This window comes from Cinclus cinclus, chromosome 2 (genome assembly GCF_963662255.1).
Source record: "Cinclus cinclus chromosome 2, bCinCin1.1, whole genome shotgun sequence".
NCBI classification, from domain to species: domain Eukaryota; kingdom Metazoa; phylum Chordata; class Aves; order Passeriformes; family Cinclidae; genus Cinclus; species Cinclus cinclus.
Genome location: NC_085047.1, coordinates 49,492,823 through 49,520,325, shown reverse-complemented (window position 1 = coordinate 49,520,325; position 27,503 = coordinate 49,492,823). Strand labels below are relative to the sequence as shown.

Here is a 27,503-nt window from a genome sequence, read left to right as displayed (position 1 = left end):
TCCTTCGGGACTCCCCAGCTATGTCACCTCTCCAAGACCAGAATCGTTACTCGGTGTTGTCCTGGCAGGACAGTGCAGAGCTGTGTGCTCCCCGTGCTGTGCATGCTAGGTACAGCAGGGTGGGAAGAGGCCGGATCCAAACCGCACAACTGCGGGTCCGCACCAGCACAACCTTTCATGTGGAAATGCAGCATGTGCCCCAGCAGCCGTTCCAACAGGGACACCAGGCCTTTCCCCTGACACCTGGCAGCTGCTATGCCAGACCCAGAGAGAGCCAGACCTACCTCTTCCCGGTAGAGCTGGGTTAATGGTTAGACTTCATGATATTAGAAGTCTTATCCAACCTACACAACTTCATGATTCTACTAATGAGGGACCAGCTGGTGGCTAACAAACGCTGCCTTTTCACGCGCTGACAAGCCGGGAGCACACGGAAGGAGAGCAGCTATAATAAAAGCTCCAAGCTCTGTCAGCTGCCGGCACGGAGAGCGGGCACGGAGGAGCGGCACGGAGGAGCGGCACGGAGGAGCGGCACGGAGAACCGGCACGCCGCGGGCTCCTCCTGGGCCAGGCACGGTCACCTCGCCGCTGCGCAGGCGGAGCTCCAGGCCGGGCTCTCGGTGCTACACGAGGCCAGCGATGCCGCTGATCACGCAGATCCTCGTTGCGTAAGCAGCCCGAACGCACCGCAGCGCTGAGCGGCGCGGTGCTGAAATCGCCGCGCTGCTGATGTGCCCTGACCTCTGGCAGCAGCACCACGCGTCCCTAGCTTGGGTGACACCGAGGGCACAGGGACCCCGCTCCGCTGCCGGGCCGAGACGGTGACAGCGGGAGGAGATGGCGCCACCCTGCCTCGTCCTCCCGGCGGCCGCGGCCGGGGGGGGGCGGTGACGGTGCGGCGGGGACACTCCTCCACTGAGGGACGCGGCCGGCCCCGTCCCGCCTCCCGGTGTCACGGCCCTGCGGGACGGGGCCGGTGCGCAGGGTACAGCCCGGCGGGGCGGGGCGGGGAGGGGAGGGGGCGCAGCCGGGGCCGCCGCGCTCCGGACGGGGGCTGGTGGAGCGTCCATCTGGCCCGCCGGCTGCCCCTCGGGTGTTTCGCTTTCACCTCGTGAGCCCACCACTTTCACCACTTGTGGTTTGTTTTCTGGCGCAGGGTTTGAAGCCTAGACCCAGAAATGAGGAAGGTTCTGTGCGTGGAGCCCGTCATTTTCATCTACGTATTTGCGTCTTTCCTGACGAGCCCGCTGGTGCAGCAGTTCATCTACCGGCGACTGTGGGAGCAGGAGTACAACTCCACTTTCGTGAGCGACAGCAATGTCACTCACTGCGAGCAGAATAAGAGCAGCCCGGCTTATATCAAACAGAAGGCAAGTGACGGGGGAGGAATGATAATTGTGAATAAACTTGCGGCCAGGAGGTGCTGCCTCAGTGTAGCCTCCCGTTTTATAACCTTAACCTTTAATTCTCCGGAAAGCCGTAGTTTTGTGACCTACCCTCACTTCACGGTCTCTTCGCTCTAATGTTATGCTGTAGGTAGTAATAGTGCTTTAAAGACAAGGATTTGCCTCCGGGAAGATACTAGATTTTAGCGGGAGTTGAAAATGGTCTGAGAGAAGGGGGCCCGAATTAGCACTGGGCTGACATTACCGCGGGTACGGCTGGAGGCTCCTCCTCCCACGACCATTGTGCGTGTTGTGTCTGTGAGCCACCCGTTGTCTCTGTGGCTCCTGCTCTTCTTTGCAACCGTGTGAAGTTTAGCAAAAGACCTGCAATTCTGAGACATGTGGTCTAGCTTAAAACACGCGTATTTCAGAGGAATTACAAGAACGAGGAACAGGGGAAATTAAAATAATTTTTGGGGGGGGTTTAAAACGTGGAAAAAAATTTTAACTGATCAACTTTGCGTGATCAAATACAGTTGATGGTTTGCCATTCAGAGTACTAGTCTGCCTTGTTGGAATACAAGGACGTCAAGATGACAGGATCCCGTGGTCAATTACATTTTTAGCAGTTTTCCATAGTTTAGTGTGCTGGATAGCTAATTTTTGACTAGTAACTCTTCCATTGCACTTCCAGTGCAGTTTTAATGCTACACTTAAGCAGAGCTAACTGTGAGCTGCCAGCAGAAGAGATGGTCATTCTCCACTTCCCTTTTCCCTCTCGTGCCATGTGTTGTATCTCACAGTTCTGCAGTTGCAGGTCATTGTTTGGATTTGAGTGGGGCATTGATTCAACAGAAAGCTCATCTCTTGTTCTGGGGTTGTTGCCTTTTGAATGTCGTTGTTTGGTTTGTTTGTTTATTTTTTTTTCTGAAGCAGTACACTACTCTGGCACACTCAGTAGCCACATGATTTCTGTGTCTAACATGGGAACATTTTTTCAGAAGAGGTGCAATAGAACCATACTTGTCAGCAACAACTGGTAGCTGGGTTGGATAAAGTGAAAGATGAAACCACTGTAGGGTCAGAAAAGTAAATGATTCAGTGTATAAATTACACAGAAGTTGGGGTTACAAAAACAGCTGGCATTCCCTTACACTGCTGAAAAGGGGGTACTTGAAAATTTTTGCTCACATCCCATATTTAGATCTCTGACGTGCTGCATATGTGCAAGACTGAATGCCTGAGCTTATTTGCCTCATTTGTCATGTATGAAAAGAAATTGTTAATGATACGTGCTTTCAGAGAAGGTGTTCAGAGAAATAATGTGTGGTGTATGTTCTTTGTCATGTAACAGAAGCTGGTCTTAGTAGACAGAATGTGAAAGTCAAAAGGTCTATAGAATTGTGGTCCAACATGGTTTCTGGGCTGACCCGTGAAGATAATTGCCAGTTATTGTCAGAGCAGCGCTTGTATGCTACTCCCAAAAAGTGTTTTCTTTAGTATTAGCTCCCCATTCCATACTCTGTCTGGCCCTTTTCTCTGAGCATACAATTCTAATTGCAGAGCCTATCAAGAAATCTACATTTCAAAGACATCTTTGCATTTTTCAACCCCCTCAAATGCAACCTGATTTTCGAAAAAAACATCACTTATGGTTCAAGATATGAGACTCCATATTTCTTTTTGCAAAACACTGAGGCAGAGTGCTTAATTTCATCTGAAGTTTTGATAGTGTCTCTGGTATGATGGCATGTTCACACTTTACAGGTCTCTTGTTTACAAATTACAGTTAATTTGATATTTGAGCACTTGAGTCCTTCAAGACACTGGTTGAATAATAGCCAATAGAACCTCTTAGTTTCCCTTTCCTGCCAAATTTCCATTCCCTGCATTTCAGTGATTGCCAGTCAGGCATGAGCTTTTGAACAATTACACTCTTGTCTGGATGCCTTGCTGCATTTTTATACCACACTAGTTACCATAGCGTACCAACTTAAGTGCTCAAAACATGCATTAATTTAAGTGCAAGTGGGCCTCTGTGCTGAGTAATAGTCCTGTGTATGCAAAGAGTAGAACCCGTAGCTTATCTCCAAACCTGTTTGTGAGGATATGGGAAGTAGGTGTTCCGGATTTTCCAAGACGTTCCTAACTGAATTAGGGTTATAGATGTTGTGATTTTTGCTGTGAGGCTCTGTTTGGCATTAATGTTCAGAAGAATATCTCTCTTAACAGTTAATTTACTGTAAGTCCTTATGTTCTGAGAATGAAGAAACTTTATACTAATCTCCTATATCAAAGCAAAATGTAAAAGAGAATTGAAGGCAAAAATCACTTGAAGCCTGCATAAAAGATAGAATATAATTCAAAATGGTTAGTCTTTGCAGGATTTGGATTAATTATGTTTTACAATTTGAAAAAAAAAGTCATCGTATAACAAAGTGAATTTAAAGGTAATTTGAATATAAACTGAAGCATTCTGGTCACCAACTTGGATAATCCTTTTTTTAATATCTCAGAAAGAGATATATTATTAATAATTAAACATTGTTTATCATCCATTGATTTATTATCCAATCGGTTCATTTCCCCTCACTACTCAGTAATATTTTACCTTATGATCCTGTGAGTTTATCATGTCCTTTATATTGTTCAATCTCAGGTGCTGCACTTCTCTCTTAATTTAATCTTTATATAAGTTACTTGCTTCTTCATTTTTGTTCTTTTAATTTTGAAATAGGTGATTTTAATATCTATTTCTGTCCACCATGAGTAATTTTTTTCAGAGTAGATTGAATTTTCAGATTAAAAAGATAGATTTTCTCTTCAGATATATGTAGTTCAATTGATTATTTAATGGAGTTACGTGATTTTAAAGCAGCTGAAGGTCTGACCTATGATTTTCTTTATTATTTTCCTTTGGCTTTATAAAACCACAGAGTGGAGGGTTGCATGCCTTACACTGTAAATGGATTGTTCCTGTACTTATGTCTGTAGTCTTCTTTTCAGTAGACATCAGGACTTTTATCTCAGCAAGTTCATGGTTACATGTGGTACCTGGATGTGTAGCCACAGTTTTTTGTGTTGCACAACTTCTTCCAAAACAAGGACACCCAATTTTTTTTGTTTGTTTCTTTGTTTTTTAATTATTCTTTCAGTTTTACACTTCATTATGGTCTAGCAATAATCTTTGTATTATGTGGTTAATGTGGGTTGAGATGATACATATCAATGTTTAATTTTATTTTTAATGTAGTAGCATTTGTTTGATGCCCATGTCTTTCAACAAGACAATCCTAGTAAAGAAACGATGTCTGCAACTATATAGAGTTCTCTTTGTCAGCAGCAGAGGAGTTAGAGATCAGAATAACATTTTCCATCTCAGTTTGTTCAGTCTTCGTGGTTTTGACCCTTCCAGGGTGACAGCACTGCTGGCCAGAGGACAGGCTGTCATGAATGCTAAGGCAGTCAGACACCCTAAGGGAAGGGAGCAAAAGACTATGGAGTGCTGGGGATCTTGAAGGCTTTCATTGAGAACCTCAGGATCTGTTGAATTTTCCTCTTGTGATAAAACCTGGTGTCTTGTAAGCAAAGCAAGAGATTGAACTAGAAGCTTATGGTCTCTGCCTGTAAATATAAATATTAATTTATAACGCATTCATCAGCTTTTAAAATTGCCCAAAGTACATTCCTGTAAGTTTTAGGGGGGGTTCATAATTTTGGATGCTACTGAGTCAGGATTGTGTTAGCTGCAGAGGAAATACCTGAAACATGGAGTATAGATGGCTTGAATACAGGCTGAGCATGGTGTGGGCAGACTTGCACAACTGTACCTGTTGCTGTTTGAAGAGCACAATGCCTGCCCATGTCAGTGTTATGCCTCAGAAAACTCCAAGAAGACTTTCAACATGACTTTATTCTCTGCATTTAAAACTTTATCTTAGCTAATATAAAGGGCTTATATGAATAAAGTTGCTTCCTTTTCCGCTACTGTCTGATCAGGTGGTTGTCTTTGAAAGGGCTGTTGTGGATGCTCTCTTCTCAGGTCTGCATCTACGCATTAAAAACAAGATCTGGATTAGCTTGCTGAGTGTCCTTTAGAAGCTGGCTTCATAACAATTTTTTTTTATTAAACATCCTTTAGTTCTTTTTTTCTGCAGCCATTCATGTTCTGTTAAATAGTTGTTTTGCAGTTACATTTGATTTTTATACTTCTGTTAAAAAGCACTCTGAAATTTTCCCCATAATGGGTGATTAGAGTTTATTTTTATAGTGTTAGCTGCTGTTCCTTATGTGAATACCTGCTGTGGTGTATCTGTAGAGACATCATTATTTGGACTATTTCTGAACCCAGAGCTTTACAATGCTTGCAAAATCCATTCATTCACATACCTGTGAGTCAGTATAAGCTGTATCTCACTTTTTTGGTTGTTACTACTGTTTGTAGTAGAAGTAGTAAGATTGCACAGTGGTATGTCAGAGCAAATTATTTGCTTAGATTTGTTTACTTGCATAGTGTGCTCTAGTCAATTAATTGTTTCTTGTAACCCCCTCAGTAGAATTATTTAGGAGGAAAAATGATCTCCTGTGAGGAGAGAGCATGGAGTGTGTTCCTTAATCGATGACTGGCTTACTACTGATTTCTGAGTAGCATTAAAATAGCCTAGTGCCTTTTTGCCATACCCTGTGTTGAAGGAGATACTTGTAGTTAAAGATACTTAACAGCTCTTGTAAGTGCATGTTCAAAAGGATTGTTCTCTTGTCTGCATTGAAACTTCTCTATCAACAGTACTAGTAAGACTGTGTCTTAAGCATTAAGTTTTGTGTTAAAATGTGACAGGGAGTGTTTCAGGGATATACAAATGTCTGAATATGCAATTAATTTTATTATAGTCTAGTATATCACAATGTCATATAATCTTATAAAACTACAGTGCATGTATCATGTCTTATAAAAGAATAATTATAATCTGTAAACATATAGAATGATATTCATTATATTGCATAATAATAATTATGTATGCAATATTGCTACAGATTTTTTCCCCAATGTATTATAGTATTTACAATTATTTTTATTTTCTCTTTTGCAGGAAGTTCAAGAAAAAGCCTCTGTTTTTAATATGCAGTTGGACTTAACTAGGGCCATTCCCAGCCTTACAGTTGCCTTTGTCATTGTAGCTAATGGGGATCGCCAGGGACACAAAAGGTCTTTAGTTTTACCATCAGTGGGAGCTTTGATTTCTGGTATTAGCTTCACTGCAATATCATATTTTTCCTTGTCACTCTCTGTCCTGTTTGCAGTTGCATTTGTTACTGGACTGTTTGGGAGTTTAGCAACTTTCCTTGGAGGAGGCTTTGCTTACATAGCAGAGGAGTGTCATGATGAGAAGCAGAAAACAACACGAATAGCTGTAGTGGATTTGATTTTTGGAGTTGTGTCTGGATTGGCAGGACTGTCATCTGGCTACTTTCTAAGAGGAATAGGCTTTGCATGGACATTTGTGATAGCATCTCTGCTCCATGTCATTAATATAATCTATATTGTATTTTTTCTGGAGGATACCGTAGGCGTATCTCAACTCCAGCATGAAGCACCAGTATCCTGGAAAGAACTTCTTAGGGAGACATTTTCTGGAGTGTACATGCTTTTTAAAACTGCCCCTTATAAAAAAAGAATTTTAATAATTGTGTTACTTTTTACATTTATGACTTACTTGTTTACTATGCTGGGTGGGAGTTCACTTTTTACACTGTATGAACTGGATGAGCCGCTCTGCTGGAATGAAGTATACATTGGATATGGAGCAGCTGCATTCACTTCTGTCTCACTGACCAGCTTTTTAGGAGTTTACTTATTTTCCAAATGTCTCAAAGACATTTATATTGTCTTTATTGGAATATTTTCTTACATTGGAGGAATGATCATGGCTGCCTTTGCCAAAACTACCCTGCTCATGTTTTTAGGTAAGTTCAGAATCAGTTGTTCCATCGTCAACAATGTATATGAAAACACTGCTATGTTATTTGTAGTGAATACAGGTGTTGGATATTGAACGTACCACCTTGAAAGCGTCGTAGAGAGTAAAATATAAATGGTTGCTCAGACTGATCTAGGATTTGATTAAAATATGAACTGTGTGGAGAAACAATGGACTTGTTTATGATTTGGTTTTATATTTGATTTATTAATTAATCAAATATACTTGATTTATTAATTTGTCTGTTCATGGATAACTGTGTCTCAGTGCACATCTAGTCTGACTTTTCTGTTGCCTTTTACTATTTGGGGAACTAGGTGTTCAAGAGTATATGACTAATACAATTGCATTATATTTGTGAAATCCATGATTTTAATTACTTCAATGTCTCATGTCTTCTTTACAGTGAGAGTGCCATCTTTGTTCTGCTTTATGCCTATTCCTGTTCTCCGATCCATGCTGTCAAAAGTGGTTCTCACTGGTGAACAAGGTAAGTAGAATTGTTTTTAAACGATAAAATAATATGGTGCTTCATAGCAGAGATGCAAGAAGATCACCTTTAAACAAATAGATGCCATTTTAAGATTGCTTTTCTTTCAAGTTCTGTACAATATGAGCCTGTGTCTTGACATTAAGGGCTTGTGGTTCTGAATTTAGTATAAACAACATTGTGTTAAAAAGTACCGCAAGTTTCAACTATCAAACAAAATACTGTTCTTAAATTAAAGACCATGGGGAACTTGAAGGAAAAGAATGCTCAAGATTTATGCAAGTGTGATTTCACAAGGGCTGCTATATTCACAAGATTTTGCCTTGCAGAGAAAGATACGTTTCTGTTATTTAGTCAGTTTCTCACTAATTTAAAAAGGTAAGCAGTAGGTGGCCAATCTTCATAGCATTTGGAAATAATTATCCTTGGATCCTCAGCTATAGAGCAGGAACCCAACTTCAGGCCTGTGGCTTCCAAACATATCCCAGGAAATGTAACATAATAGTTCTCAAAGACTTTTCCTTATGAAACACAGAAAAAAAAACCATGTCAGGCCTCAAAATATGGCACTAATATCCCATGTTTTGCTTTTGGGGAGTGTATAGTTTCTATAATTTGGGAAATACATACCTTCTAGAAACATTGTCCTGAGTTGATTAGTTTTATTTTTTAAAATATTTATCTTCATACATTAAAACAAAGCTCTTTTTGTACTAGTTGTGCTAAAATACACCTCTGCTATTGAGTTTCTTGGCATTCCTCAGGGCTTTGGCTACTTGAGTAGTTTGATGTAGCAGTCAGGTTGCCTCTTGTAATCCTTTTCTGCTTACCTAGTGTGATTTTGGTTATGGTCCTGTGACTATGAGTGCAGCTTGGGAAAATATGTTCAACAAGACACTGACAGGATAGACTGCCAACCCAAAGGGTAGTTCAGTCCAAAAAATGTTGTTTGTTTCTTTCAAAAATGAGAAGGCAGTGGTTTTAAGCTGAACCAGCACTTTCTTGTTGAATCAGTCTTTTCCACATATAAGAGTGAAGGTTAGAGAAGGAAGAAAACAAGAAAGGGAAAAGTGAGAATGGAGAACTGGAAGGGGTAAAGTATAGAGATGTGCACAACATGGTTAGTGAGGGTGAATAGGCTGAACTTCATGTGATAAGCAAATGCAAGAAAGTAGTCCTGGTGACAGAATAATAGCGAAGAAAAATAGTTTCCATCAACAAAATGCGTTGTTTATTTGTTATTTTCTTGTTCATTTAAAAGAACTAGCATTTTGTAGGAGTTGCCACAGAAGAGACTTTAATACCAAAGTATGATCATTTACTGCTTGTAGCTTGCATACTTGCAAAAACACTGTCAGCAGATACATCTTTTGAACCATGTTTTAAAACTTCTGTACTTTGAAGAGATTTTGTTTTATTTTGTTTGGTTTGTAATTCACCCATTTATTTTTGGCAGGTGCTGTGTTTGCTTGTATTGCCTGTTTAGAAGTTGTGACCGGCACTATGTCAATTTCAGTTTTTAATATTATCTATGCAACTACTGTTGCATGGTTTTCAGGCTTTAGCTTCCTCCTGTCAGCAGGCCTTTGTCTAATTCCACTGTCTGTCCTGTGGTAAGTATGGATCGGGAGGGTTCTTCTGATTGCCTCTGCCAGTAATTTCTATTTTGACTTGAATTGAAGCTGAATAGTTTAGTGCGATAGTTCTCAAACTTTCCTATCTGCTAGTCTGCTGTACTGGCTCTAGATTCACACTTTCTCCCTGGTCCAGCTATCTGTCCTCAGTTCGGTGCTGTGAATTTCCCCCAAAGTGAAGCCTATCCTGAATGTACTGCCAGTGAGATACACCATACCTTGACTGCATGTGTGCCTTCTCTTGGTTTGAGACCTTTACACGGTCTTTCTTCCAGGAAAGCCTTTCCCAAAGATCACATGAAAGGCATGAGCTTAATTTTGCAATCTGAGTTCTAGATGCTAATGAGGGTTATAAACATGACATTAGCATGTTTAATGGATAGCTCTCTGTCCTGGTCTGGGGTCATGGCTACCTTATGACTGAGTGCCATTAAAATCTGTAAAAGACTTTAATGCCCAAAAGAATAAACCTCTAAACATGTTTTAAAAATAGGCTTCTATAGCAGTTGTGTCTAATCATATCTAGTGACCATCTAGTAATACGGACAGTGAAATACCATTCATGAGTGCTCATAAAGCAAAGATCACTTTACATTATTTCCAGTATAAATTACTTTTTTTTTTAGGATGCTTAAACAAAAATCTAAATGACAGAAGAATCATTTTTTATTAGATTTACAGCTGGGGGGAGAAGATGTTTTTCTTAAGAGGGTGGCACTCTGGCTGAAGACTTGTATATTTTGGCTGGCTGGTATGTTTTTTCCTAATACTTAGACTTCACCTCAGTCACTTTTTATCGTTGCATCAGCTGCATTTTAAGATTTAAATAGGCAGTGATAAGGGTATAGATTTAGAACATACCACATAATTTCAAGTCTGTTCCTGCTTCATTATAATTCTTTACAGTCTTTACAAAGAAGCTATACTAATGGTAGTTCAAGGTAGTGATGGCTCTTACACCTGAGGGAATTCAAGCAAAGGCATCTTGCATGTGTGAATAGAATACTTTCCAGTAAAGTAAAAAAATAATTGAGAAATTCAGACACATTAAGAAAAGGCAGAGTAAGTACTTGTTCTATTAAGTATTATCTTTAGTTTCATTCAGTATAAGTAGAGAAAGTGTCTATTAAGAAAGCAAAATCTACTGCAGAAAAGGTTAAGAGAATTTACTATCAATCAGTCCATCTTCAATCAGTACTGTAGTACATCATCACCGAATTTCTGAAAGTTTTTTTTTTCTTTACCTTCTGTCATTAGTTTCAGATATCTGACCCTTTAAATACGCTTTCTCTGCACCTTTCTTTTTAGAGCGTCATGCAGTGTTACAGTTGGAGAGCAGAAAGGGTAGTTGTTCCAGTCTGCACCAGGCAGGTTAGTTTAGTACTGTGCTCAAAGGCAGCGGTAATGATAGTCTGACTTGTGCAACTAGGACAAATTGTGGCATTGCTTTTGTTTACTAAGACACATCACCAGCTTTGTGCCACTGAGGATCAAGGATCGGTGCACAGAGCTATGCTGTGTGTTTGTTGGTGATTAATCAGCATGCTCTACTGAACTGTCTCAGCTAGATACCTGTCTTATCTTTGTTTTACAGCTGGCTTCTGTGTACAAGCTGGAATGGGGAGGACTTGGCTCTGCTGGTACCTGAAGAAGTATCCAGCATAGAGAGTGCTGATAGTTGAACAAAAGAGTCACATACCCAGGATTTCTAATGTGACATGCAATGGCAGATCGTTATGTCACACAGAAACCACTGAGATAACACAATCTCCAAGTGGCCCTGCAGCAATAAGCACTAAATTGGTACCACTCAGTACCCAGTCTCTTTCTAGCACTTGACTAAAGCTAGCTCTTAACTATGGAAGTAGGCTGGCAATTGAGATTAATGCTGCCTCAGCATGAAGGAAACAATAAGGTAGGATGGTAATTTTTCCACTTTACTTTCTCAAGTTTGAGAATGCCAGCTGTGGATTGTGATACATCTTGTGTCACTCTAAGTTGGGTGACAGAGATAATCAGCAACCCAGAGGACGCTGGCAATTCTGAAGCCATTGCAGCTTGTGCCAGCTGAGGATATGGTCCCCTGTGTATATCTTGAAAGGCCTGTCTTAACAGTGAAGCCCCCAAACTGTCTAAAATTCCTAAACTAAAAAATGGGTTTTTACAGAAAGCATAGTGGAGGCAGTACTTAGACCTGTCATAAGTACACTTACTGTTCTGCAGCTAGCAGAATTGTTTGTGTAAATTTAACATAAGGTGTGGACCTTGCCTGTGACTTAGTTCTTGAAATGGATTTTCACACGGAACTGTCCATAAATTTTCAGTGAGTTCAGCCTAAACCTACATTTTGCAGAGGCCATATTGCATATTTATCATTTTCCATATATTAAGGACTACATACATACATCTCCGTTTCGTCCCAGAGATACTTCTTGTTTTCTAATTAAGTTGGTACTTGGCTTAAATGCTTCTTTTAGTGAACAGCTGTGATAACATTTCTTATCTGTAGATCTTTATTTTTTTAAACAACCCTGAAATAAGGTGATGAAATCAGAATCACGAATTTAATCATCTTGCCACAAATGCAGCATAATTTATGAGCACTTGAACAGCACTTCTAATCTTCAAAGCACTTCAGAAATGCTATTCAAAACATCCTTCCATAATAGATACTATTCTCTCTGTTGCATAAAGAGAAATTAACAGAAAGGACAAGTGACATGTACAGATCCCCAGTGCAAACTGGTGAGACTGCCAAATTCAGGAATTAGTTTCAGCACTGACTGCTCACCTTTTCCCTTAAGATCTTTAAGTAGAAGTTATCCTGAGTATTAGGTTCTGGAATGCAGAGCACAGCAGAAGTGCGAATATAACACCATGTTAAGGAACACTTCCATATGTTGATTTTGTTATGAGTTTGACAGCCAACACTGTTCTGATCACTCAAAGCTGTGTGTGACTCTTTTTGCCCCAAAAGATATTAGGCAGAAAAAGGAAAACAATGTAATATGATAGCCATTTAAAGAATGAAATCTCTAGGAAAGCAACTTCAATGACTTCATATACACACAGCATAGGACAAAAATGCAGACAGACTGTATAATGGATGAGCTGCTTACAGCCACTGATACCCATCCTATGAACAGAGACTCCTGCAAAACTTATCAGTGATACTCTACCAAAAAATAGTAATACCAAATCATTATGATACTTTTATAGATTCTTTATAACTGAATGACTGCATTCTTTCCAAGTTACGTATTGTGATCACAGAGAAGCTTGGAAGAAGGTTCAAGTAAATTAAAGGAAGTTTACAATATTCCGGAGACCACTATCTGCTCATCACAGGTGAAAACCGAGCCATTTATCCAGGCCAGAGGGAATGTGCTAACACCTCTAGCCAGCTCTTGCACTTCTGTCCTGAACTCACAAGACTGATGCTGGCAGTTAAAGATCATCAGCTTTGTCTCAGTAGTTTAGACAAGAACTAGAAAATGAAACTGCCTAATGTCTTTGAGGTGCCCAAGCTACTGCCAACTTGCTGGAAACATGAGCTGAGTCCTACAATAACCAGTGGGTCCAAAACATAATGAGTACTTGTAGAGAGATTAAAAAAAACACTGATGTAAAGGATTTTAGCACAAACATTACATTGTCTTCCTTGCCTCTTCATTATGCAGTTATGTAAGGCTTTATGAAATTAACTATTTCACACAAAACTGCCTGGAAATAAAAAAGGAAATGCAGAAGGGGCATGTACCTTCTCTTCTTCAGGGCACACCTCTTCTAGCACTTGGAAGCTTACTACAAAGCAAGCCCGTTCCACAGTGGTGCTGTATCAGTCCAACTGAGGACAAGCATATACACCTCAGGAATGGCTTTGTTATGATTTAACTGCACAAAGTATGTGCTGTTTGCAAAGTATTTCTGGTAGATGGAGCATTTAGAACTGGCTGTAAGTTTAGATTAAAACACATGGAGGATATGAACTGTGTTTCTAAAATGCCTTGCACAGTGCAAGCTGAGGAACCAAGTACTAATACGCATCAGATTATTTAAGCAAAATCTTCTAAGTTTGTAATAATTTCTTTGTGCATAAATACAAATTATTTTGACATAATAATAATAAAGTTTGGTTTTTTAAACTCTGTTGCATGTGTAGTTCTTGTGCTTTTAAATTTTGACAAATACCTTGACTGACAGAGGATGTTGGTGTAAACGAGATCAGCACTATGGTACCATCTATTTTTTATGGTCATAAACAAACAAACAGCAGAGCAGGAGGATGTGCTTTTGCTTCCCTCCTGCACCTGGGGAAAGGATGCTGCCCAAAACATCAGCACCAAGAGGAGGTGGGGAGTTACGGAGTAGGGACAGCACTGCCACCTGCAAGAAGTCATGGTGGGGTTTGTGTTGCACCTGTCAGAGCAGCAGAGCTGGAAGTGCCTTCCTCCCCTTACCCAGGCCAGATCTGTGCCAGCCCCAGTGCTGAGCACACCCAATTAGCTGCCTCTGTGGGTTGCTCCATGCAGCACCTGCTTCACAGAATGAGGCTTGTACAAAATGGGAAGAATGGGCTGGGGCAGGAAGTCCACAGCCAGCCCCTTACAGCAGTGAGAAAATGTAACCCTTCCTTTTTACCTCAAGAGCTTTTTGCCTCAGTCCTGCTTGACCTCCATTTCTCTACTAACAGCATAAATTCTCACACAGGCCTCTTACACATACTATTTGCTTTCCAGCCTTGCTAAACCCTAGGATTAGCTTCCTTACAGACATAATGAACAGTGCAACTTCCTGGTTCTGAATATGGCTTGATCTCACCCAAGATTATTACAAAGTATACTAATAATTGAACAAAACCACCTAGAAATTGCATGCAGCCTCCTAATCTGCTTCTGGTTCTACACTGTACTAATGAGAAACTCTAGTAAATTACTTGTCTTAATATAGTTTTGTTCAGATGCAACAGCATCCATCTTTCAGGCAACAGACATTAGGGAAGGCCAACCAGCTCAATACACTGAAGTGGGGAGCTGCAAGGTACCAGTAACTGTGTCTGATTGGATGGCTCCCTGTTTTCTTAAACAGTGCTGGTAAAATGGCAGACCTCCTAGAAGTCCATGCCAGCACCTTTAACTTATCCCAGACCTGGCAATGTAATCCCTCAGCTTTTCTGGCCTGAGCCTTGAGCAGTACAAAGTCTACTGAAACCCAAGCTTGCTTTGTAACAACAGTTTAGTTTTGATTTACGCAAAACTGCAGAGGAACTTGTCAATTATGAAACAGCAGCCACCTCTGATATTTAATAAAGACTATCAGCTCACAAAAGGACAAGGACAACTGTGGAAAACAAAAATGTGGGTAGGTCTACACTGCATGTTCAATTTACTGATCCTCTGTTTAATCTCCCTAAGGAAAAAAAAAAAAACAAACAGCTCGTACTGCATAGCACAAGCTTCTAATCTCTACAAGTCTCAAGTGAATGAAAATTTTAGAAGTTTCACTTCTTAAATTAAACAAGTTTAAATATAACAACAAATAAGACCAATCATACTGTCATCCTAATGTTTCCAGAATGCTGCAGTGTTTTGCACATAAAAGCCCTATAAAATTCACAGGACAGAAGCTAGAGGCTTTGGCCCACATTGATAGGGAATTTGTAGTAGGTATAAGCCCACTGAAAAGCACATGGAATGTTTGCAGTTGTGGAAAGAGGTTTATAGCAACATTCTTGCTAAAATTATCTACAGCAGAACACTAATTACATTTAACCAAGTCAACAACACCTGCTGAATAATGACAGTTCCTGTTTTACAAATACTGTTTCAAGTTCTTCGTATCTGACAATAGATAACATTTTTTTGAATCACAGACTTTTTTTTTTTTCCCTGATATGCCACATTGCATTAGCTGCCTTGCAGGATTGATATAACATATACACATATAACACCAGAAATAGTTGTTACAACCCTGAATTTAATAAATAAAACCATTTAGACACACTAAAACCCTTCTAGTAGTCTGCTCCTTTAAAAGGTGCATTTAAGTATAAATCTCCCATTCTTCCTTAATTAAGATCTGATTTTCATAAACCCACAAATAGTTTTTTCTGCATTTGTACCACCACCATATCCTCATGTTCTTACTGCAGCAGCTTTATTAGGTACTTTCATAATTCTACATTCTTCCTTAATACTAAAATACCTAGACCTGGGAGTGCTCTTTTGGATTATGTTCAAACAGATTTTAAAACATCTCATTAAATCCCAAGTGGAACTTGCTTCTACTTTCAGAAACCAAAATACCCTCTCAGGGACACACATGAAAAAATCTAGACCTTCAATCTCATTCTTACAGAAATACTTCCAATTCCACATAAAAGCTTAATAGCTCACTCATAAATAGGTGTCAAGAGATGGATACAACATACATAACTGGCAATGCCAAAGTTAAAGATCTTTAAAGATAAAAGGGACAACACTGTGTCATGGATAAGAGGTTCTTGATTTAGGATTAAATATATTTTTGAACGCAACAGCATTTATAGCAAACTTTTATTCAATAGTTTAAAAAGTGTATGGAAATTTTCATGAACAAAGAGTTATGCAACAGAAAATACCTTCCTCTTCCCCCATTAAATGCATTTACCACAGTAGTCAGTTTTAAAATGCCTGGGTATTTCTGAATTTCTAGTATACATATATCATACTTCATATTTAAGAAGCTATTGTCCTGAGCAGTTCATGAAAAGGCATTATTTAAACCACCTAGTTACAGGACATGTGTACAATTGATAACAAGCACAGAACAATTTAGAGACTTGAAACATTTAATGTGCCTTTTCATTAAGCAAGGCAAGTGAAAACTAGGTCTGCTTAACACTTCGAGAGTCAATTTAGTACCATGTACTTAGATCTGCACTAGAAAGACACACACTAAACATTTTTGCGAAGTATATTTTGTTACAATAAACCAAGCTTGTGCTCCATCATCATGTGTGGTTCTCCCATAACCTCACTCTGGGAAGGATCTGGAAAAAGAAAAGTTAAGATGGCATGAGACCTTTACAAAGCTACAAAGACCAACAACTAATGAAGGTGAACATCTCTTTTCATTGTAAGGCTTAATGCAACAGTTAGTTAACTGATTTTTGACAGTGTTGCAGAGTGCAGATCTGCAGATCTGCAACTCAAATCTCTTTCCTAAGCACTGAACAGAGAACAAACATGTATTGTGGAAGACCTTGTCATAAGGACACACGCACATTTCAAATAAAACCAACGAGTTCTGCATAAGTGCAGACTCCAACTGCCTGAATCTCAAAGGGATTACGTTACAAGTTTAGTGTTTGAGAAAACTCAAGTCTGACTGAAGCTTTTCTCCATAGTTGCTCTACAGCTCTTTCCAACACTTCTCTGCACAACAGGAGTTCATATTCCTCCCTTCTGTTAGCTGGGACATACTCCTGGTTTCTATTCTCCACCCAGCTGTGTAGTTTCACAGAAATTCTACATCCGTAAATATCTCTGAGATTTCCTCCATTCTGTAAAGTATGGCTGGTATTAGCCCCTGTACTCAAAGGCTACCAAGGAATGTGCAGAGGACACAACAGAGACCAATACTGACAGTATGAACTGCTTTTCTACACAAAAGATTAAAATTTAAAAAAAATATAAAAAAACCCCAAAAAACAAAAAACAAACCCAGAGCCAGAACATGTGTTGTGACTATTTGGAAGAAATACACTTTTCTTTATGGGTGCATCAAACATGTTTTCTTTCCATAAATAAGACTTACTAATGCTTCTGATTACTCCAGAGACAACAAAAATATCTAGTCCACTTCCTGATAAATAAAACCTTACCAAAAACATTTGTAACCCACTCACTCCATAAAAATCTAACATTTTGTTGTGAGCAATAGTAAATAACCAAATTTCTACAAATTACGTTTGACACTGCTGTACCCCTGTGGAACCACAATAGCCCAAGATTTCTTCTCTTGGTCCCTGTATACCAATATCAGAAAATAACCTCAGATTTACACCATGCCTCTAGATTCAGATTTGTTCCTCCATTATTTCCAGCTTCCTATCTCCCCAGCTATTTCCATTCTCCAATGCCACTTCAACATACTCTCTACATCTTTCCATAATATTTTCTGCCTCCTCCCATGTCCTTAAGTACCAGCTGGAAATAATTTGTTCAAAAGCTATTTTTCCAGGTTTATGCCATTCCACACATACTAATAGTCAGCAGGCTACCATGTTAACTGCAGCCTGTTGAGTTTGAGGGAGCATTTCCCCTGCTAAGTATCTATTTCATTAGTTCTGTACCTCTTCTCCAACATTTCTCCTTAATTACAGAACTTAAAAACTTTGTAACCTCTGCATGACAAAAAGTTTCTGAGGAAAGAGGCATACAAGCTACATGCATAATCTACTCCTTTAGAAACCCAGCCTACAAGCAAATACTGTTTTGCTCAGTATTTCAGAATAATTTCCACATAACTTACAGCTAAATTACATTTATTTCTCCTTCCCCAGTGCTTTTTGTTTTTAGGATTTAATTTTGTTCTTTGTATTTTGGGAGTTTAATCCTCTTGTTCAGTAGACGCAAAGAACTTCACGGCTCCCAAACTTTACCTTTAAATGCTTCTGTAACATTAAAGCCAGAAAGTATTTACCATTAAGGATATCCTCAAAACCAATGCATTCATCATTTCCCCTCAAAATATCCATTGCCATGTTTGAGCTGTGAAGAAATGGTAGACGCTGGACCTGTAAAAAGAGTTCAAGCAAGAGTTGAAGTTTCTGCAAGTCTGAAATAGAAAGGGGTCATATTTGGATTTCTCAGTCTGAAGTGACTGAGAAAAGTCAACAGGCAGAAAAAACAACACTGGAATAAGAGAACTACTGACACACAAAGATACACAATCATCACTATCTTTTGCCTATCAGTCTCAAAAGAACAGCCTTCTAATAGATTTTTAGTTTTCACTGGCGTGTAGGTAGTACAGCAAATACTGCACTTTAGAAAATAACTAAGTAATTTCTGTCTCCTCGGTAAAACTCCTCTCATATAAAGTTGGGGATGTTCACTGCAAACCTCCACATCCCGAGGTCAGTACTGGGTAACTGATGTATACTGCAGTTTGGAAACTACATTCTAAGCTTCCTACACCTCTGACACAGATCAGGAATACAAGTGAAAGAGCTATATTGACTTTCCCATTCAAACATAATCCTCCTTTTAATGAATCTAAATCATCCAATCTCAACCAATTCTGAAGCTTCAAGTCCACTCCCAGTTACTTTCAACAGTTTCCTGTACCCTTCACTCACAGTATTTCCTAGAAAATTTCAAGTGGCACACATTGATTTCAGAGCATAAATATTCTGAGAATGCGTTCACTACTACTAGAGATGCTTCAGTTAAACCACAAGAAAACTTGTATACCCAACATGAATCTGGAAGTGAAAACCCTTCTGATTACTGTATTTCCCCCACCCATCTCCCAAAACCACCTATGGAGATAGTCTAAGAGGATATCCTCACCTTCCTCATTCTCTGCAATGTGCTAATATTAGTCAGGAAAAAGACTCCTCAAGACAGCACAGCTGAGACCAAGGGATGTTTTCATATCTCACATTCTGACTTTGACATCTTCAGGACCAGTAACTTCTGCCACGCTTAATGCAGCTCACTACAGTTTAGCAGCACCTCATCACTCAGAGTACAGAATTGCTCTAACCCACTTGGAAAACCTACTCTTAGTAGCTTTACAACCTTCAAGAAGACAAAAAAAAGTTTACTAGGACCAGTGAGCTTTCTATGTTTCCTTTTCTCCAGCTACCCTCAATCCTAGGAGAAAAGAAGGAAAAGGAGACGGACTCAGCTTCTCAATTAAGAGTTGAAACCTTTGAACTCAACTCCCTGCAGACCTCCCTTGATCTTACAACAAAGGCTGAGGAACAACAAACACACAGCAAACTCTGTTTCGGGCTTCACTTTACATAGACTCCCAAATCACTACCTCCTTCAGACCCCTAAGTCTCTTTTCCCTAGAGCTGCAGAGACTCCTTCTCATGAAGGCCATATGTTCTGCAGGGGAGAGTATTAATTTTAGGAATTAATTCCTCCTGCTTTTCTCTGACATTGACAGGAAGCTATTCCACAGCAAAGCTAAAGCAGTTACCACTTCACCAAATAACCAATAAAAGTTAAAAGGCTTTTTAGCACACTGACTGTTCTAAAAACTAGTAAATGCACGGTTTGGTTCAGCATTTTTAGCAGCAGTTTTTTAACAGAGAATTAATTTATTTTGGAAACATAAGGTATCTCAACAAAGAAAGATGTGTCTCTGAAAGCATGCTTCAGGATAAACATTTTTTCAAATGGTGCAAGATATACCAGTTGGATAAAAATGCCTACCTGTTTCACTGCTCTGAATTCCATCTGCAGCTTTAAAGGTGCATGGATTCCTTGGATGTTTCTCAGTGTGGCAAAGTTTGTTTTATCTTGATTTAACTGAAACTATCACAAACAATACTGATTTTTTTTTTCAGAAAAAAGTTACTTTAAAGTACAGCCATAGAAGACATTTGTGACATCCTACTTAAAAGAACCTGCTCACATTTGTATGAAAAAATTCAGTGATACCATCAAACATGTCTCAAGCGTACAGGAAAAAGTGGTGCAGTAGGATTTGTTCTATGAAGCTGAAATTATTTTTTGCTGTATTTTATTCCAACTTAAGAGCAGAAATTTTATTTTGTTATTTTTGATAATCAGGAGATGTAACACCACCAAGTGGTATGGTTTTGCACTACTTTACAACAACATTGTCTGGATGAATAGGAAGCTTAGTCCAGTTTAAAGATCACAAAAACCAATTTGATGTCATTACTTAGTCCTCAAAGACTACTTGAAAACACTTGATGTACCTCTTTTCTGATCAAGAAGGAAAACAGAGCACCACTTACACTCCTTATGATTGTGAAAAGTAAATGAAAACTCTTATTTTTTCCAAATGCTCTCAAACTTACCAGTAAGACAAAGAAAATCTATTTAGTAGAGGCTTTTAAAAGAAAAAGTGCTCACTCATGTACACTGGAGTACAAAGAAGTAAGTTGTGCTTAAGGTTAAGCTTAAATAACCAAAAAAAATCAAATCTCTAATTTTAAAAGCTGTACTCCATCACCATGACAAAAGCCTATTATTATGAGAACACATTTATGAAAAGGTATCTCAAAAACCAACAGAAAAATACAAGTCAAAGACATAACAAGTATTTTCTTTGTAATAATCTATACTGAAAACTCTTCACAAGTTAAAAGGAAATACTATTTATATGCCTCATCCTAATATTATAATTCTGGTTACATTATTCTTCCATTTCTTTTATTTTATAGAGGGAAGGATTTTTTGGATAGCAGAAACATTTGGTTTCTACCAGTGCTACCTGGAAAACCTTTTTAACACTGACATCAGCAAAAAAAAAAATTACTATATCAGACTAAGTTAAGTATTTTCCCATTCAAATGTACATGAAAATTATTCTTAAACTGGCCTTAAACTTACAGAAAAATTAACCAAATGTGGGAGAAACATTTTAGAAGACTCACATAGCTCTTAGGAGATTACACAGCATATTTTATTTTTGTGCATTTTTCTCTCTTTAGCATGTGGTCTTCTAATTATGCAGGCTTTGTATGGCAAGAACTGAGTTAAAAACTAAGTTATAGCAATCAGTTTTTAAAAAAATCAATAAACAAATAGCTCTGAAACTTTTACAGTATTTATAAATAAGCTCACAAGTCTGGCATCACAATAACATCATCCTTTTAATGCAAGGTGACACTAACAATGGCTAAAATTACAATATATTAGACATTACAGTTAGACCTGGTTCCACTGTTTAATTTTCCAATTTGGAACATTCTATCAAAATAACATCTTTGCTTCAGGACAGTTTGATACATCATATCTTCTGCACTGACAGAACAGGCACCAGAGATACTCAGTTCAAACAGCAAGTCTGGCCTCCCTGTACCTCCCCCAGACCACTTGTAATGGTCCACGAGCAAAAACTGAGCCAGACAAGATTGCAAACACCTATGATGAATTGTTGGTGTAAAACATCCAGATGGGACTGAGCAATTTATGGGAAAATATGTACACGTTCACAGGCTGAAAGTCTGCAAACGAAGACGGATTGTAAATCTACAGACAAAATGGGAGGACAAGTGTGCCCCTGGCCTACCTATGGTGGCTGCACACACACTCTTTAGATGACTAAACCTGATCACACAAGCCCCTACTTGGAAGCCTGCTTACACACTTGAAGTGGGGAGAGATCTAAGTAAGAGATTAATATTAAACAGACTTGCTGACAATGCTATTTGTATAAATAATATACTACTATTGTTGAATGCCTTTGTTCTGTTAAAGACCCTGCTCATTACTTGCTACTGCACAAAGCAGCCCAGATAAACACACTGCTAATGTGAACTTCGTAATTAGTTAAGAGTGAAGATGGCTACATTTGATGTTATGCTTACATTCTTTTCTGTCAGCTCCAGTGGGTGGCTGGGCAACAATTCATTTTTCACACTTGTAAAGCTGGAAGAACAAGTAGAAAAGACATTAACTTCAAAATAAATGGGATATGTTTTTTAAGTTGCATTTCAAAACCAAACTCCAATACAAACACGAGCCCACAGAGACACAACTAGCAAAGTCTGAACTACAGGAAAATAAAAAAAGATTAATAGTGAAACAGCAAGTAAAACCTCTAACTACAGCACTACCAGAAGAAAAAGTTTCAAACATCCTTTATGCTTGACAAAACAGAATGTGTTTTTCTTCCTCGATTCCTTTCAGAAAGAGATGAAAATATTAATAAATGAAATTATTATAGATTTAATTATGTCCAAGCTACACTGCATGTTATTTTGAAGTCTCCAAGCTTTTGCAATGCAATGTTGTACACACCTTCCCCCTAATGCCAGTTGTATGGCATTTTACACTCCATAAACTTCTTTTGGATTCATGACCCAACACAGAGACGTAAGTTTTGCACTCGTGCAAAACAATGGCAAACTCCAAACTATTTTTATTATATTACTTTTGGGGTTTGTCCCAATGCTGAAACTAAGAATTTCCCACAGTGTTATGATGCACTTAAGATACATGTACGTTAAAACTACTCGATATCTCACAATTATCAATACTTTGCTGTTTCTTTTCTAAAGAACAGTATCACAGAGGTAAACACCTGTTTGCAACACACCTTGCAAGAAACTTCTGTAAAAAGCCAGCATTTAACATATACTGAAGTTCAACACTGTCTATGACACAATTCAGGAAGCAAAAGTAAAGCGTACCCTCTGCGCAGAAGATCATGACCTTCAAATAGCCCTGAAGCTGAAACTTCTGTAAATGAGATACTATCCTTCAACAGAGAAGTAGTGCCTCTGGAATTCTGGAAAAGAAAGGAGGGGGGAAAAAAAAAAAAAAAAAAAAGAGAATATAATTACTTCAAGAGAACCAGACCACTTCTGTATGGGCCAATAGGCCAGCCAAATAACAGGAAGTGGTCAAAGATTCCTTAAAGTACTAAACTGTTCCTAGACAAGCCCTAGACTTTTGCCTTTATTTTAAAGAAACTCTAAACAAAAACACACACAAACACCTAATACAGAAGTCTTCCAGAGAGTCTGACAAAAACTAAAGGTACTGACAGTATTTTTGGATCCGGTTTACTCAGACCAAGTTAAACTCACAATATAACCCCTGTTTGTTCCCACCCCGGGCTGCAGGGTTGGAAAGAGGCAAGTCCTGACAACTGACAGGACAGAAAAGAGCATTCTTTTATTTACTGCAATACTGATACAAGATCAAATTTAGCCATGGTTTGAGGCTGCCATAAGGAGGAAAAGGTGTATTTGAGCAGTCTAGTGTGCCAGTTAACTTCAAAATTAAAGGAAAACAGCAACTTGTAGTGGATCACCAGAAGTCCACAGACTTACTAAGTATGGCTTACTAGTAACCTAGTCCCCTAATTTCACTCTAACCTAGCCGAATTTATTGAAGTGATTTTAGGATTGTTCATAAAAATTGCTCCACCAACAGGGCAGTGTCTAAAAAACAGGAGGCGACAGCAATAATCTCTGGAAAGTGACAATGATGAGCAGTTCAGTGCAAGGGTTTCCCCCAGCAGCACTGTCAGATCCAGCAGAAAACTCATGCTTACAGTTAGGATCTTTTGCACCAACATGTGAGCTCTCAGCAACACAATAACTGTAAGACAGTTCCAACGTGCCTGCTGTTACATGCACATAAAGCATCTACCAATTTACACACTCAGCACTGACCAGACCTCTGCGAGACTGCTGTAAATGAAAGCATTAAAGAGATACGACACCTGGGGTACGCGACAAGAGGGAAGATCAAAGTTAAATTCATGGAGAAAACCACGAAACGCTCCCCAGAAGCAACGCTCTCGAGTCACACCAGTGCCCGGCCCGTCTGAGGCGGTCCCAGCGCCATGCCCACCACGGAGGGCCCAGCGTGACCTCCCTCTCCGGGAGCTGGGGACCGCCGGGGCTCCCCGTCCCGCCCTGCTGCCAGGGAAGGAATTTCACCACAGCCGCCACGCGCCCTGCGCGCCTCCCGGCCCCCGCGCCTATGAAGAAGTCCGCCATGGCCGCGCCGGACCCCCGTGACTCAGCACGGCCCCGCTGCCCGCGGGGACCCTGAGAGGGTGAGGGGAGGAGGATCTAGCGGGAGGGGGCGCCGAGCGGGACGTCCGATGCGGTGCGCTCCAGGGCGGTCCGGCACAAGGACACCCCCGCCCGCCCAGCGCCGCCGCGGCCCGCACTCACCATCGTGAGCCCCCGACGCGCGCAGCCACTTCCGCCGCCGCCCGTTCACTTCCGCCCCGCCCCGGTGCGTCACCGCGCGAGGGGCGGGCCCGCGGGAGAATGGGGCTGCTGAGGGGAGGGGTGCGATGGCGTCTCGGGGTGGGGTGGGGCTGAGTCGTTCGTGTGGGCGCCGGTGCGTTCTTACTCTCGGGGCTGTGTCTTGTAAACTGAAGGCGCTGTTCGCAGAAGCGCTGAATCAGCCGGGTTGGAAAAGACCTGTGAGACCAGCGAGTCCCACCTGTGACCGAACACCGCCATGTCAACAAAGCCATGGCGCTGAGTGCCACATCCAGTGCTTCCCTAAACATCTCCAGGGATGGCGACTCCACCGCCTCCCTGGGAAGCCCATTCCGATGTTAAATCACCCTTTCTGTGAATAAATTCCTCCTCATGTCCAACCTAAACCTCTCTTGACAAAACCCGAGACCCTTTCCTCTTTTCCTGTCGCTTGTTACCTGGGAGAAGAGCTGGCCGTACCTGGCTGCGCCCTCCTTCAAGGAGGTTGTAGAGAGCAGTAAGGTCTCTCCTCAGCCTCTCCTTTTCCAGGCTAAAACTCCAGGTCGTTGTCACATGCCAGCAAAGCCCAGCTGTCTCAGTGCCACCGTGGCCCCAAGCAGGAGCCGAAGTTGACTAACACCTTCCCACAGCAGCCGTGTCTGTGGTGTCTGGTGTGGGGAGCTGCTCTCGGTCAAACCCACCCTGTCCTGCTCTGCCACAGGCAACAAAAACTGCTTGGGTGACACCAAAAGCATCACAGTGCTGGCAACCCGAGATGGTGAAACCAGGCAGTGATGCTTCCAGAGAGTTTTCCGTATATTTCAATGCACAGCTCCATATATCTGGGATATCTGTTTTTTATATTTCTTCTGAGATGTCTAGCTCGTTCAACCCTTTAACTTTTTAACCCAAATTGACCTGTTTTTGTAAATTTCTATATGTGACAATTAAACACCATCACTCTGTCTCACACAGACACAGAGGCAATATTTAAGCAGGAATTCTATATGTGTTTTTATGGCACTCAGATTTGTAAAAAAAAGAAAAAAGTACACTTTATAATCCATTTTACTCTTTCTTGGGCAATCTCTGTATACCTCTTAAACCCCCCTCCCATTCTCAACCCAAGTTCTGGCCTTTGTATTTAAGTCTTAGGATTAAAACAAAAACTTCAAAAGAATGAGAAGGAGGACTGGAGTTTTTTAAAATAATTTTTTAGGAAAATGGGTACCACAAAGGTTTCTCTGATCTTATAATTATAATGGGTACTTGGTTATTGTGGTGCTGGATTCATTATTATAGAATAGATGTGAATACAAAAAACAAATCAAGTTCCTGTTTAACTGCAGCTTACAGAATACTAGGTTTTGTCACTAAATGTATTTATTTATTGACTGAGTTTGTTGATCAGGATATGACTGTAGAGATGAAACATCTAACTTTCAAAGTCCTTCTTGCAGGATACAGACAGGATGCAATCACTCTATGTACATTTTTGACATCACTGCGATCCACAGTCTAGGCTGCATAACATAAAAGGACATACATTGCAAGAAAGAACTGGTTTTCCTTTAGAGGCTTTCACACTAGGGAAAACTTCCAGACATAAACAAAAATCACACATGTATTTTTTTTTTCATCAGATTACCAAGTATTTCAAATTGGAGCACGGCTTGATTTCTTTCACAATCAGCTTTGCTTTAACAGTCTTAGAGTGAGCATCTCGACAGTGGATGATTGGGTGCCTCTTTGCAGCCCCACTGCAAATAAATAGGAGTTGCAGGAGCAATTGTCAGGCTGACCAAACCTGGGATCAGAAATGAGAGCCTGTGGGGAGCGATGAGAACCCTGACACCTCAGAAAGAGTGGGTATGGCTGCTCTGCATGTTGCAGGTGATTTCACCGACACAGGGATCACCAGAGTGCGGGCAGGAGCCCACGGGCACTGCACCAGGCACAGCAGCCCTGTGTGCTGAAACCACCCTTCCAGGGAGCAGTGCTGGCTGCAGGGCTGGATACTCTTCCTGAAGGCATCTCCCTGGCGGACAATAGAAAGTGAGATGCAGTGACTGCAATTGCTAAAGGGGCCTTCTTGTCTGGGGACACTCTTTTAAGAGGATGTGATACCTTAAAATTAGTGTGAAAATAACTATAGCTCCTCTAAATTGTTGACTTCCATAAAGTGAGGAGAATTAATTTCTCATGTTGCCTTTAAAGATAAACTCCAAATGTTTGGATTTTTTTGAGAATTTGTGTTCTTCACTTTGTGTAAAGGAGGTTTGAATTATGTGACTGTTTCAAGTGTTTTCTGGGTATTTTTTACCACAGATTTTTTGGAATGTCAAATCTGGTCTTTTAGCTGTGGACCTTCAATGAAGATTCAAGCTATCCTTAGACTGTGGATACTTTTATCTTTCGGAAACAAGGGAAGTGTTTACTCTTCTTAAAAATATTATATTGCTCAAATGCTCTTTTATCAGTTAAATGTGAATTAAAAACCAAAAAAACTCATTAAACATAGCTTAGATAGCCTGACCTAAAGCAAATTCCAGTTTCAGTTACTTTGCTTTCTCTTGCCTGGATCCCAGCATGGCATCATTTCATGGGAGGTCTGTACATTTCCCACTGAAGCCTCTGGAAGAAAGGTGGATTCAAAAATTGTCACAGAGGCACAAGATTAGCTCAAAATGTGCTTTGACATAGCAGTAGAGTTCCCAGAAGACAGCTGGCTTCCACAGATCTCCTCTTCCATGGGTAGAGCAGGCCTGTATGGGGAAGCCTTTGCTACCTAACCCTAACCTCAATCCTATTTTTTTTTTTGGGGGGGGGGGTGAAGGGGGAGGGAGGGCAAAGGCTGCAAAAGGAGTATGTTCTCTGAGGAAACTTGTCATTGTATCCATGTTTTTTAATATGGATGCAGCTTTGTCACTTTTCAAAATATAATTCTTTTGACGTATCAGTGTCAGCAATCTGTTCTGACTACGTGAACCTCTATCAGAAGAAAACATTTATCCTGTGGTGCTGAGAAACTCTTTAACTGGTTTTTGTCAACAGCCAGTTATGACTTGTTGAAGTGAAAGTACTTTTTATTTG

The 27,503-nt window shown here is 40.2% G+C and overlaps 2 protein-coding genes across 5 annotated transcripts; one reads left to right on the top strand and one right to left on the bottom strand.

Annotated features, from left to right (window-relative positions):
- Window positions 1-644: 644 nt before the first annotated feature.
- SLC46A3 (solute carrier family 46 member 3) lies at window positions 645-13,635 on the top strand. Of its 4 annotated transcripts, none has more exons than XM_062487628.1 (6): window positions 645-668; window positions 1,157-1,370; window positions 6,476-7,349; window positions 7,770-7,853; window positions 9,310-9,466; window positions 11,082-13,635. In XM_062487628.1, exons 2-6 carry the CDS (start codon window positions 1,179-1,181, stop codon window positions 11,167-11,169), a joined length of 1,395 nt encoding a protein of 464 aa, XP_062343612.1. In that variant the 5' UTR covers window positions 645-668; window positions 1,157-1,178; the 3' UTR covers window positions 11,170-13,635. The 4 variants fall into 4 exon arrangements, 3 of the variants coding, with proteins under 3 accessions (XP_062343612.1, XP_062343611.1, XP_062343610.1); XM_062487627.1 differs by lacking the exon at window positions 645-668 and adding an exon at window positions 921-985; XR_009932963.1 differs by lacking the exon at window positions 645-668 and adding an exon at window positions 10,161-10,238 and having other exon boundaries at window positions 1,041-1,370; window positions 11,082-11,117.
- Window positions 13,636-16,023: 2,388 nt separating this feature from the next.
- Window positions 16,024-24,429, bottom strand: POMP (proteasome maturation protein). The gene is made up of 6 exons (XM_062487625.1): window positions 24,375-24,429; window positions 22,875-22,972; window positions 22,050-22,110; window positions 19,921-20,022; window positions 18,173-18,266; window positions 16,024-16,517 (listed from the first exon to the last, which is right to left on the bottom strand). Exons 1-6 carry the CDS (start codon window positions 24,375-24,377, stop codon window positions 16,450-16,452), a joined length of 426 nt encoding a protein of 141 aa, XP_062343609.1. The 5' UTR covers window positions 24,378-24,429; the 3' UTR covers window positions 16,024-16,449.
- Window positions 24,430-27,503: the final 3,074 nt, after the last annotated feature.